General features: G+C 39.4%; 1 protein-coding gene across 13 annotated transcripts in view; it reads left to right on the forward strand.

Annotated features, from left to right (window-relative positions):
• The window catches only part of farp2 (FERM, RhoGEF and pleckstrin domain protein 2), a 178,736-nt gene that overhangs the window by 827 nt on the left and 164,125 nt on the right, over positions 1–13,784 (forward strand). For 12 of the 13 annotated variants that reach the window (XM_013132847.3, XM_013132850.3, XM_020044320.2 and 9 more), the window contains exon 2: positions 10,031–10,290. In XM_013132847.3, the coding sequence (XP_012988301.1) occupies positions 10,090–10,290 (201 nt within the window). In that variant the 5' untranslated portion in view covers positions 10,031–10,089. Of the gene's footprint in view, positions 1–525; positions 628–10,030; positions 10,291–13,784 lie in introns of all 13 variants that reach the window. The other variant, XM_020044319.2, reaches the window with a different exon arrangement.

The following is a 13,784-nucleotide window of genomic DNA, read 5'->3' on the forward strand; positions in this document are numbered from 1 at the left end:
CTACGTAATAGCTAATCGATTGTATAAATATGTATGCCCAGGCAAAAGTTCAGGTTCTGATACGCATTGCATTCTGTTGTGAGGTAGACTACTGCCCTACATTCGCCTATGTGTCGACGTGTTCTGACTGGGATGTGGTTTTAAGTTTGGGATAGACTCGGTGTGCCAAACCCTGTGCCTTCCCACAAAAATGGCTCAACGGAAATAGTTACATCAGAAATAGAATGCCACTAAAACAAACGGCTTGGTGAAATGGTTTTGAAGCTTTCGTAAAGATACTTTCTAAAACCTTTGGATGTATTCTAGTGTACGCAGGGTTCCTTTCCGCTGGATTTTGTTTGTACATTTGAAAAACAATCGGTATGGTGAGATAAATCACCAGCAAAGTGTCTGATTTTAGTTGAGTAAATGCATTTCTAAGTAGTTCCGTCTTAATACGCCATAATCAGATTTGAGAACAATGAAAAAACATCGACTTTTGTTACCATAAAAAAAAAAAGTATCTCTCCCTCTTTATGGTTTCAGCAGGGGCGGACTGGGACAAAAATTCAGACTTGGCACTAGCTAGACCAGCTCACATTACCACGCAGGCACATCCCCACCCATGGACACGCATTCGCAACTTAGGTTTGTGTACAGATGGTAGTGCTACTGAAATAATATATAAGCAGTACCTTTAATCTATAAGTGACTGTTTGACGATGCTCAGATTTTTAATAAGCCTCAATAAGAAATGTATACCTACAGTGCATTATGTAAAAAAACAATGGCTGTTAATCTGAGTCTGTTGTACTGCTGTTGTGTGCAGTCTGTCTATGCATTTTGTCTGCTGTCACTGTCTTGACTGTTATTCAATTCAACATTATCTTTTTGTTTGTTGTCATGGGTGTAGGAGTGACTGATATTGGGGGGGAACACATTTTACTACAGTGAGAATGAAAATATATTCACCAGAATGTTTTATGATGTAGTTCTTTGTGTTTTTCCACTTCTAGTTTGAGTTGCTTTGTACATGACTATGTTAGATATAGACATGCTCTGGTTAAAAAAGGCATGGCATTATTGACCAATGAAGAGTGAATATGCCCAGTGCAACCGACACAGTTTTGCTCTGAGGTAGTCTGGTTGAAAATACTAGGGCGATAATTGTTTCCACAACACTGGCTTGCAATACTCTATGTCTGAATGGGTGTAGCAAATGGTTACCCCAAACAATGTTGTCTTTCTGCACCAATGGTGTTGTTAGGACTCAAGTGTTCAGTGTGAGATTTCCAGTTTGACTTTAAGAAAGTAGTGATTTCTGAACATTGCAATAGTCCTAACTAGCACTGGTAAATTATACTTTGTGATCCTTTTGCATGCTGGGACCTTTCAGCCGGAAAGTCATTTCTGATAGATGATAATGTAACCAGAGCATGTCTTTTTATATAACAAATACTACAATGATGTTGGTGACATCTCAGTTAGGCAGGTTAGTCCAGCTTTATGTTTTTCAATCTGCTCTTATTGACTGCCTTGGATTAATACTTCTCACTATCTTACCTGTTGGTTTGTGGCCTCTCTTCCTCGCTCAGAAATTGTAATGTATGCTTTGTTTGTGCTGTTAAATTTTGTTTGGGCCAGCCACCCAAAGGAAAGACTTAGTTGTTTGTGCTGTTACAGTTTTTGTTACATAACCTACTTTTTCTACTGGAGAGTGCATTGGCTTTACTCTCTTTCCACTATAGCTCTGTCATTACTTCTTCAACTGTTTTGGTAAGAAAGTCGTGAACTATATTTTAACCCGCACAAACAGAACACTCACATTTGAGCATATTTTGAGTGAATTTGTAGCATGTTGGAGGGCTGAGTGACCTTGGAATGATCTAAAAAATATTCCTTAGTATCTGAAAAATGACAGCAGCACAAATGGCACACAAATGATTAAAGGTATTTTACCTGCGTAAAAATGGTCTCCACCCAAAGCAAAACTACAAATAGGCTTAATCATTTGTGCCGTTGAAATGTTTGTGCTGCTTTCATCTTTAAGATATTTAAGAATATTTTATAGGTCATATTCACTCAATAGGCTCAATAATTTGTGCTCCGTTGGGTCTGTAAAAGGTTTTTGTTTTTGCGACTGCCTTTCTTACGGATAATGACAGAGCTATGGGGCTAGTGGAAAGAGTAAAGCCATGCACTGTCCAGTAGGAATGTAGACTATGTACCAAAAACAGTAGCAGCACAAACCTTTTAGCGGCACGAACAATAGAGCCTATTTTGAGGCAGTTGGGAGCAGGTTGGGGGGCTGGTGACACCTAAAATTAAATGTCTAATATAAATTCTGCATCATCAAAAAACTGTTAACGGCACAAACCAGCACAAGAGAATTACAAACAAAGGAGTAGATTTTGGTTACATTTTAATGACATTTCTAATATTAAAAACACAGATCAAGCACAAACGAAAATTTTAACAGCACAAACCACCACAAATGAGACAAACGAATGAGCCTATTTTGACTCAATTTGGAGCATGTTGGGGGGCTGAGTGATGTCATCACCAATAATTAAATGTCTAATATATAAAACACTGAAGCAGCACAAACAAAAATTTTAACAACACAAACTGGCACCAATGAAGCACAACCAATGAGATTATTTTGATTGATTTTGGAGGATGTTGGGGGGTTGAATGACCTCAGAATGACCTATACAATTTTATTTATCTAAAAAATGACAGCAGCACAAATGAAAGTGTTAACAGCAAAAATGGACCACAAACATTTGAGCTTATTTTGCTGAAGTCAATATTTGAGGGGACACATTTGACATAATGTGAATTTTAATAATAAAAAAAAAATGTATATAAAAAGTCTACACACCCCTGTTAAAATGCCAGGTTCTTGTGATGTAAAAGAATGAGACAAAGATAAATCATGTCAGAACTTTTCCCACCTTTAATGTGACTTATAACGTGAACAACTCAATTTAAAACACAAACTGAAATCTTTGAGGGGGAAATATAAAAAAACTCAGAATAACCTGGTTGTAGTTCTGTGTTTTTCCACTTCTAGAATCCACTTCTAGTTTGATTCTCTTAGTCCATGACTACATTAGATATAGACACGCTCTGGTAAAACAAAAAGGCGTTGGCATTATTTACCAATGAAGTGCGAATAGAACCAGTGCAACCAACACAGTTTTGCTCAGAGGTAGTCTGTTTGAAAATATTGGGGGCGATAATTGTTTCCACAACGGTAACTTGCAATACTCATTATGTCAGTAAAGGTTGTAGCAATTAGATATAGTGTGGAGAACAAGTATTTTATACACTGCCGATTTTGCAGTGTAGAAGTCTGTCAACTGTGAGTGATGGAATCCAAAACAAAAATCCAGAAAATCAAATTTTTTAAGCAATTAATTTGCATTTTATTGCATGACATAAGTATTTGATACATCAGAAAAGCAGAACTTAATATTTGGTACAGAAACGTTTGTTTGCAATTACCTAGATCATACGTTTCCTGTAGTTCTTGACCAGGTTTGCACACACTGCAGCAGGGATTTTGGCCCACTCCTCCAGGTTTCGGGGCTGTCGCTGGGCAATACGGACTTTCAGCTCCCTCCAAAGATTTTCTATTGGGTTCAGGTCTGGCGACTGGCTAGGCCACTCCAGGACCTTGAGAGGCTTCTTACGGAGCCACTCCTTAGTTGCCCTGTGTGTACAGACCTTCTCCAGATCCTTCAGGTTTCAGGGCTGTCGCTGGGCTTTTCAGGGCTTTTCTATTGGGTACTGGCTAGGCCACTTCAGGACCTTAAGATGCCACTCCTTAGTTCATAATCATCCAGGTGGTCATTGGCAAACTTCAGACAGGCCTGGACATGCGCTGGCTTGAGCAGGGGGACCTTGCGTGCGCTGCAGGATTTTAATCCATGACGGTGTAGTGTGTTACTAAGGGTTTTCTTTGAGACTGTGGTCCCAGCTCTCTTCAGGTCATTGACCAGGTCCTGGCTGTAGTTCTAGGCTGATCCCTCACCTTCCTCATGATCATTGATGCCCCACGAGGTGAGATCTTGCATGGAGCCCCAGACTGAGGGAGATTGACAGTCATCTTGAACTCCATTTTCTAATCATTGCGCCAGCAGTTGTTGCCTTCTCACCAAGCTGCTTGCCTATTGTCCTGTAGCCCATCCCAGCCTTGTGCATGTCTACCATTTTATCCCTGATGTCCTTACACAGCTCTCTGGTCTTGACCATTGTGGAGAGGTTGGAGTCTGTTTGATAGTGTGTGGACAGGTGTCTTTTGTACAGGTAACAAGTTCAAATAGGTGCCGTTAATACAGGTAATGAGTGGAGAATAGGAGGGCTTCTTAAAGAAAAACTAACAGGTCTGTGAGAGCCGGATTTCTTACTGGTTGGTACATGATCAAATAATTACAGTGGGGCAAAAAAGTATTTAGTCATTACCTGTGCATGTTCTCACACTTAAAAAGATGAGAGAGGCCTGTAATTTCCATCATAGGTACACTTCAACTATGAGATACAAAATGAGAAGAAATATCCAGAAAATCACATTGTAGGATTTTTAATGAATTTATTGGTAAATTCCTCGGTAAAATAAGTATTTGGTCACCTACAAACAAGCAAGATTTCTGTAACAAAGGCTACCATCAGTAACACTACGCCACCAGGGACTCAAATCCTGCAGTGCCAGACGTGTCCCCCTGCTTAAGCCAGTACATGTCCTGTCTGAGGTTTGCTAGAGGGCATTTGGATGGTCCAGAAGAGGATTGGGAGACTGATATGGTCAGATGAAACCAAAATAGAACTTTTTGGTAAAAACTCAACTCGTTGTGTTTGGAGGAGAAAGAATGCTGAGTTGCATCCAAAGAACACCATACCTACTGTGAAGCTGTCCTGGTGTCAGAGATCTTATTTAATGACTCTGATTTACATGTTGACAGACCAACAGTCAAGTCAGTTGTTTGGGTTTAGAGTTGTGGAGGGGGGACATTTGATTTGATTTGATGGGATTGGGGAAGGGGTAAACCTGGGTTGTGGGTTGATGAAACTGGTAAAGGGATATTCATCTAGTGTTATTTACTGTTTTGTTACCACATATATTAATTGTATTCCTTTTTTTTTACTTTTCCCTAAATGTTTACTCCACATCCTTGCATTTCTGTTTTTAAATGTTTCTGTGCTATGTTTAATGCAGATATTTGAAACCATGATTGCAATGGCAATCCATTAGGTAAATTACATCTGTCACATGCTCAGTGTGAACCTGCTCTCGTCTGTGAAGAGAACAGCGCGCCAGTGGCGGACCTGCCAATTCTGGTGTTCTCAGGAGAATGCCCATCGAGCTGCACGGTGCTGGGCTGTGAGCACAGGTCCCACTAGAGGACCTCGGGCCCTCATGCCACCCTCATGAAGGAACAGGAGGGTGGCATGAGGAGTACATAATTCCATGTGTTCATTCATAGTTTTGATGCCTTCAGTGAGAATCTACAATGTAAATAGTCATGAAAATAAAGAAAACGCATTGAATGAGAAGGTGTCCAAACCTTTGACCCATACCTCAAAAGTCCAGCTGTAATAATGCAACCAAACGGTGCTATGTTGTAAAACAAAAACCAGCATGTAAACTATAAAAAATATATATAGATTATATGGTGACCAAAAATGAAACTTCATGATTTTAGGGACAATGCCACTTGGCCATAAGGTAACCTCATTTGCCAGGGCTTCAAGGTCATTTTTAGGGCACTAAGTGCATCAAGCAAGGCAATTCAACTGATTGTGAATCCAAAAAACACTTCAGTTAGGAAAAACATGAGCAATTACTATGAAAAACTATTGGTAAGATAGTCTGTGGCCCCAAGCTGTAATAACTAGTGATTAAAAATGTATAATCGACAGACATGTTTCAATTTTACACTGCTCCTCTCGGTCTACCCTTCTAAGCTGTGTGTGTGTGTGTGTGTGTGTGTGTGTGTGTGTGTGTGTGTGTGTGTGTGTGTGTGTGTGTGTGTGTGTGTTTCTTTATGATTACCAGACAACAAAAAAGGTAACCGTTATTCATACTTTTCAAGTATGAATAACGGTTACCTTTTTTGTTTTGTTGTCCGGTAATCATCAGTTTACATCCCAATATGGCCTCTTTGAGACCTGACTAAATTCTAATCCTTACTCTATTTCACAAAATTATGTAAAACAATATCTTAACTGTATTTTTTCCAGCTGTATATTGATGGATGATTTACAACAGGCTATGACATAGCATGAGAAGTGTAAATGTCAACAACATTATTTTAATGTTCTCATATAATCATAACTTTACATCCTAATAGGGCATCTAAGAGACCTCTTAACCCTAACCATAAAATTACCCTAAATGCAGACAATGCAGCAAAAACAGTAATAGGTAACATTTCCAACCTGGTAACTTAGCTACTAGACACCTGTGTCTATAAGATATTACAGTATGGGTCAGTATTACTGTGGAATTTTGATGCTATTGGTGAAGAAATGGGGGCTATTGGTGAAGAAATGGGTGAAGTGGCTAAGCTGTATCTTTCCCCAAGCTCAAGATATGGCCAGAATTTCATTAAATTCTTATAAAAATGTATATGCAATGTTGACTATTTGAGACCGCACTAAACATGCAATCCCAGACCTCTGTGAAAAATATGATAGCTTGGGACTTGTCCTTTGGATATGTCAACCGGAGGCTAAGCCAGAAGTAGTCGCACTCAGATGGAACCTTTTATTTGGTTGTACATTAAAACTACATTAGCTAATTTGGCTTTGGAAACAGGATTTTAGGTACTGCGTCAGCTGTTGAGTTTGAGCCTCTGATCATCCAGGTTTTAACAGTTCCGAAGCACGCTTCCTCCTTTGTTTTGGTTTTTTATAGATTGGGTCCACACTCATGGTTCAGACGCTGGACTGCTGGCTATTATGATGTAGTAATTGTTTAATATTAATACTGTTCAACAAGGCTCATGCCTTTTTAAATAATGAATGACTGTTATTTATTTTACTAGTTAAACACACAGTTAAAACTAAATCACTTAGGGCTGGTTTCACAGATACAGATTAAGCCTAGTCTAGGACTAAAACAACAAGGTCAGTGGAGTTTTCCATTGAACTAGATTATTATTTTTTGTCCTAGGCTAGGCTTAATCTGTGTCTGCAAGACCAGCCTTAAAGGATTGCATCTTACATACTTCACTGCACTGTCCTTTTTAGACGGAAGATTGGTTCATTCCCCACACAACACCGCCTCAGCATAGGCACTTCCTTTGGAAAACCTTTTTCCATACCTGTAAATCAAAGCACAATTGCCAATCACCTGCAAATATTTTCAATTTATGAAGCTGCCTGTATTTTATCATTCTATGTAAATGCTAATGGTTTATTTTACCCTTCCAACTCCAGGTTTTCCATTAGGACAAGCACCACCATTTTCTTAGAGCCGGCATATCATCCTTTGGGAAGTAATTGTAGAATTAATCTGTTTTTACTAATCATGGCCACAATTAGACTAGATTGTATCCAGTTAAAGGGAACTTCCACAGTGAAATCAAAAGGTGCATCCATCCAGGCATACTGCAAGTAAAATATGTGATTTACTACTTGAAGCTCGTATTACCAAAATGTTAGCCACTCGTTTAGGTGAACAGTTGAGCGATAGTGCTAGAGAATTCAGTGATACCAAGGGCGTAGGAGTGACTCTGATATTGGGGGGGGGGACATTTGAATAGTGTGAATGTTTATTTAATATATAGTTCTATGTGTTTGTCCACTTCTATAATCCACTTCTAGTTCGATTATCTTTTTCCATGACTACGTGTGATATAGCCATGCTGTGGTTAAAAAAGACATTGGCATTATTGACCAATGAAGTGCGAAAGGACCAGTGCGACTGACAGTTTTGATAGGAGGTAGTCTGGTTAAAAATACTAAGGGCGATAAATGTTTCCACAACGCTGGCTTGCAATACTCATTATGTCTGGAAAGGTTGTAGCAAATAGAAACTTACCCCAAACAATGTTGTCTTTCTGCACCAGTTGTTAGGACTCCAGTGTTCAGTGTTAAAATTCCAGTTAGACTAAGAAAGTACTGATTTCTGAACATGCAATAGTTCTAACTAACATTGGTAAATTATACTGTTTGTAAATTTTTTCCATGGTGGGACTTTTCAGTTGGAAAGGCATTTCAGATCGATAATAATATAACCAGAGTACATCTTTTAAAATGTCTAATACTACAATGATGTTGATGACATCTCAGTCAGGCATGTTAGTCCAGATTTAAGTTTGATTTGTCTTGTATTAAGATTTGTCTTGTATTAATACTTCTCACTAATTTACCTGTCGGTTTGTGGCCTCTATCTCCCTCGCTCTGCCTACCTTTCTGACCAGTTTTATTGTTAAACCTTTCTTAAAGCTACACCTTTTCATTGTGTTTACATATGTATATATTATTTAAATTGCACATTAAATTAAATTGTGTTACCAAAATTATCTTAGGTTGTAATAGTTCCAAAGCCAACATTGCTCATCTCAATGAGAACAATATCTTTACTGGAAATCATTTGTCAGTGTTAATAGCAAGATGGCTGGAGTCAAATCTAGGATTCTGCATCTATAGTTAGGGTTAGTTAGGTCTGGAAATATTTGGACACTGACACAATTTTCACAATTTTTGTTCTGTATACCACCACAATGGATTTGAAATGAAACCATGAACGTCAGGCATTCAGTGTGGGTTGATTAGCGTCTGGGTTCCATTTGGGTGGCGTGGGCTGTTGGCAGAGTAAGTAGGAAAACAGGGTAAAAAAAACAGGTAAATCGTCTTTAATTTGTTTTCTGTTTGTCAGTTTAGAATTCTAACAACGGAACAATTTAATATACACCTATTTAGGAAAAGTCATGGAAGTAGGATGGTGTAGCTTTCAAAATGGCAGTTTTATTTTAATTACAAACTCAAACGCCTATTGGCGTAGGCATTTGAGTGTTAAAGCAGAGCGACTGCACTTTATGCCCATATTCATATAATTGTAACTTGAATATATATCGGTAAACAGCCAAAATAACAAAACTGTCCAATTATTTATCTACAAGAGACCTTGGACTTGAAAAGAGGTTTACATTTTAGCAAGACTATAATCCTCAGCAACTAGCAAAACTATGCTGGAGTGTAAAGAAATATTCGTGCTGTGCTGGTCCCATTGATTAGATTTCTTAAGCAGTGCACTGTGATATGGCATGTTAGGGCTTATTTCGATTACAAGAGAAATAACACTATATAGACTTATTTGCACAATTTCCATGGTGTTTGAATTTACTCTTGCATGTTCAAGAAGTATTACCTAGGATTGGGCTCATCAATCAAGGGGAAATCAACTGTGTGTTGGACCTGCACAGAAAGTTGATACAGTTACGAAGCAACAGTTACGAATTCAACCTTTGGGGGGGCTTGATCAAAAATACAGTGGGGAGAACAAGTATTTGATGCCCTGCCTATTTTGCAGGTTTTTTTTTACTTACAAATCATGTAGAGGTCTGTATTTTTTATCATAGGTACACTTCAGCAGTGAGAGACGGAATCTATACTTATGTCATGCAATAAAATGCTAATTAATTACTTAAAAATCCTACAATGTGATTTCCTGGATTTTTGTTTTAGTTTCCGTCACTCACAGTTGAAGAGTACATATGATAAAAATTATAGACTTTATACATGCTTTGTAAGTGGGAAAATACTTGTTCTCCCCGCTGTATGTGCGCCTTATGGCAAGATGGCCTCTCGAACTATCGATATCAGCAAGTTAACGCAAATAAAATACTAGTGTCTCCAGTTGTCTTCATGTCTCGGAAAATGTAGCATACTGTAAGCCCTTAGTCTCCTCTTGTCTTAACCTCAGTATTGAGTGCAGAGTGCAGTAAATCATTGATTGTTGATTAGTTCCAGCTTTTGCCATGCTGTATGTTGTTTACTTACCTATTTTGATATCTCTCCTAAATGTCTGTGTTTGCAGGACTGAGTGACCCATAGCGCTGCTGTGACACTGGTTGTTGACAAGGGTGCGCAGAAGCCATGGGTGAGAATGAGGGCTCTTATAGGGCCATACAGACCCCTGGCACCCGGCTGGGGGCCCAGTTCAATGCTGGGATCAGTACCTTGGAGCCAGGTCAGAGCCTCACTGCAGCTATGGGCCCTGGGGGTAAAGGTCCAAGCAGAGGACTACAGCTCAGAGTGCAGAGCCTGGATGAATCCCAGGAGTTCTATGACTTAGATGTAAGTTCTCCCATAGATTTTATTCACACTGTCTGTTTGTTTTTGTATATAGAGGGTCTGGACAAAATAACAGAAGCTCCACATGGAAAACGATTGTTACTTTGAAGTAATTAAATCAGAATTACAAATGCAAATGCAAACAGCAAATCATGACACCATGTGCTGAATATAGGCCAATTACATCTTCAAGAGAATCTGTAGTTCCAAGTCAAAGACGGCCAACAGGGGTAGACGGACACATCAGAAGAAATTCAGCCACAAAAATTACCTAAAAACTGACTCTGCAACTCCGTCACCAGAAAAATAAAAACTGTGCATTTTGAGCCTAAAAAATCTGGAATTTTTGTCATGGCCACTATTTGGAAACCGCCAATGCAGAAAGACTCATATCTTGTAATGTGTAAGGAGCATAAAACCTTGACCCCTGTGCAATGGAAAAAGTAGTATGTTCTCAGTCATAATTTCCATACCTGGATGTGTTTATGTTTATGTTAGAGCCAGTCTTTTTTTAAAATACTAATCTGTCTATTTGGAAATAAACTATTCATGTACATACAGTTATCAGCTGTAATGCAATGGGTCTATTGAATAGAATTTTTTGTGTTTTGGTGGTATCATTTTAGGTATCGGATATCATTTCAGAGTTATTATTGTGACAATACTAGTACAACCTCATTTCCAAAAAAGTTGTGCAACTGCATAAAATGTAAATCAAAACAGAATGCAGTGATGGGCAAACTATTTAAAGCGATAGTTTGTCCGAAATTATATTTCTCAAAGTTATATTCCAGAAGGCTCATAGTAATTTTTTTCAAACAATCCATTATTCAGCTCTGCCCCAGTCTGTAATTAGCATCATTAGCATTGTCCATATTCATGATTGGACCCTGACAAACTTGCACTAGCAAACTTTTTCCTATACCCACCATACTCAGCTTCTGTTCTACGGCAGTGATGTCATCAAGGTGAGTGGGAACTTCAACCCTAACAAGCTATGTGAAGATGGGTTGCTTCGCCTTGCTTTTTAAAATTGCTTCTAGTTTACAGTCAGGTATATTATTGTGTGATAATACACAAAGTGCACATTGCCTCAAAGTACACAAGCCACCATCGCCCCCCTTTTAGCTGCTCTCCAAGCCTCTGTTCGGTCAATTCATTAATTGTGTATTATGGTTAGAAGAAATAAGGCTATATCCCCCGAAAATTATTCTTCCTGCTTGTCTTCAGAGTCAACATTAACATATGTTGAGTTAAGTCTGGAAATATTTGGATACTGACACAGGTTTTATTTTGGCTGCATCCAACAACAGTGTTGGATGCAGCAATTTACATGCATCTTGCTGAGTCATATCGACAACCTCCACGGTTTTCGTAAGGTTTGTCGCATTGATTTTAATGTAGCGCACAGTGGTCAAAATAACATTACCCAGAAGATTAAAACACAGTGGCACCATCGCGCTGTGAAGGGGCACATAATGCTTACACCCCCCCCCCCCCCCCCCCCCCAAAATCTCCCAGATTTTGAAAATCAAATGTTGGCAGGGATGGTGGGTAGGCATAGCATTATTCACATCCATCAAAAAGAGAAGTCATGATGAGAGCAAATACAGAGGGTTCACAACAAGGTGCAAACCATTCTTAAGCCTCAAGAATAGAAAGGGCAGATTAGAAATTGTTTGGACAAACGACACTAAGATTAACCTGTACCAGAATGATTGGAAGAAAAAAGTATGGAGAAGTCTTGATCCGAAGCATACTACATCATCTGTAAAACATGGTGGAGGCAGTGTGATGGCATGGAAATTCATTAAATTCAAACTAGTGTTTATTGATGATGTGACAGAAGACAGAAGTAGCCGGATGAATTCTGAAGTGTATAGGGATATATTGTCTGCTCCGATTCAGCCAAATTCAGTGAAGTTGATTGGATGACGTGTCACTTTACAGATGCACTAAAACATACTGCGAAGGCAACCCAGGAGTGTTTTTTTAAGGCAAAGTGGAATATTCTGCAATGGCTGAATCTTTATGTTAGACCGGTAATATGTCATCCAGGGTAAGCTCTCATCCATGCCCCATTGAGGGGGAAAACAAACCCAGATCCCGCTTACAGACAACAGCTAAACAAGACAAATCAGACAGTTTAAATTAATAATGCTTATTTTGCCAAAGAGTTGCTGTGTAAAGGCCCACATTAACCTGCCATTAGGCCCCGGAGCTGAAAGGTTTTTGTAGGGCCCCCCAACTCACTAAAAATAATAAAATTTGTAAAATCCACGCTTGTCTATACAGCGCAAAATGTGTTAGCTTCTTTAGGGGGATACAACAGTGACTTGTCCCTATATGAGATGACCAAATCACTTGAGCCTACTTGACCATAAATGCAAAAGTCAGTGTAGAATATACAGTGGGGCAAAAAACTCTTTAGTCAGCCACCAATTGTGTCGTCCTGGTCCCTTTGCAGAAAAACAGCCCCAAAGCATGACGTTTCCACCCCATGCTTCACAGTAGTTATGGTGTTCTTTGGATGCAACTCAGCATTCTTTCTCCTCCAAACACAACAAGTTTTTACCAAAAAGTTCTATTTTGGTTTCATCTGACCATATGACATTCTCCCAAATCCTCTTCTGGACCATCCAAATGGTCTTTGAGAAGAATCTTCTCTGGTGTTTTATATTGGCGTAAATAATCCTGTTAGCTTTTAATGTGCTTAAACAATTCCTTCTCACGGTTTTCTTTTTGCCAGAATATTTTTCGTTTCTGAGAACTGCTCTCAAACATTTTCCTTTCTGACATTTTGACATAGCTAGCCACAACTTCACACTAGCATTATACGGTTCCATGACAACGGCCTAATGCTAACGTATGGTAACGTAGCGTCATTGGTAATGTCAAAATGTTATCAATCAGCTGCCAGAATCATGAATATCAAGTGATGCACCGAAAATGTACAAAACAAAATTACATAGTAATGTGATTTTTTTATTGGCTCACGATAGGCCACTTGTCTTCGTAGGCCCCTAGGCTTAACCCCCTTAAGCCTTTGCATTAAGGCGGCCCTGGCTGTGTAGTTTGTTGCATCAACAATAAAACAAAAAACAAGTATTTGATACACTGCCGATTTTGCGTAGATCACCTCTACGCACTGCTTGGGCTCTGGAACCACATTCCTTGAGAGAGGATGGACTCTTCACCACTCTGGAGTTGCAGGCTGGTGTGGGTTTGCTTATAGCCCCCCAGCTCTGCCGCCATGTGTTGGGGTTTACCCCGGTGAACGAGAGGGTAATTTCCCTGCGCCTATGGTCCGAATGGCAGTGCAGAGTACTTGACCTTCTTGGAGTCTCTGGGAGGGGTGCTGGAAAGTGCTCCAACTGGGGACTCCATCGTTCTACTGGAGGACTTCAATGCCCACGTGGGCAACGACAGTGACACCTGGAGGGCCGTGATTGGGAGGAACGGTCCCCCTGATCTGAACCTGAGCGGTGTTCAGTTAT

This window comes from Esox lucius, chromosome 8, assembly GCF_011004845.1.
Source record: "Esox lucius isolate fEsoLuc1 chromosome 8, fEsoLuc1.pri, whole genome shotgun sequence".
NCBI lineage: Eukaryota > Metazoa > Chordata > Actinopteri > Esociformes > Esocidae > Esox > Esox lucius.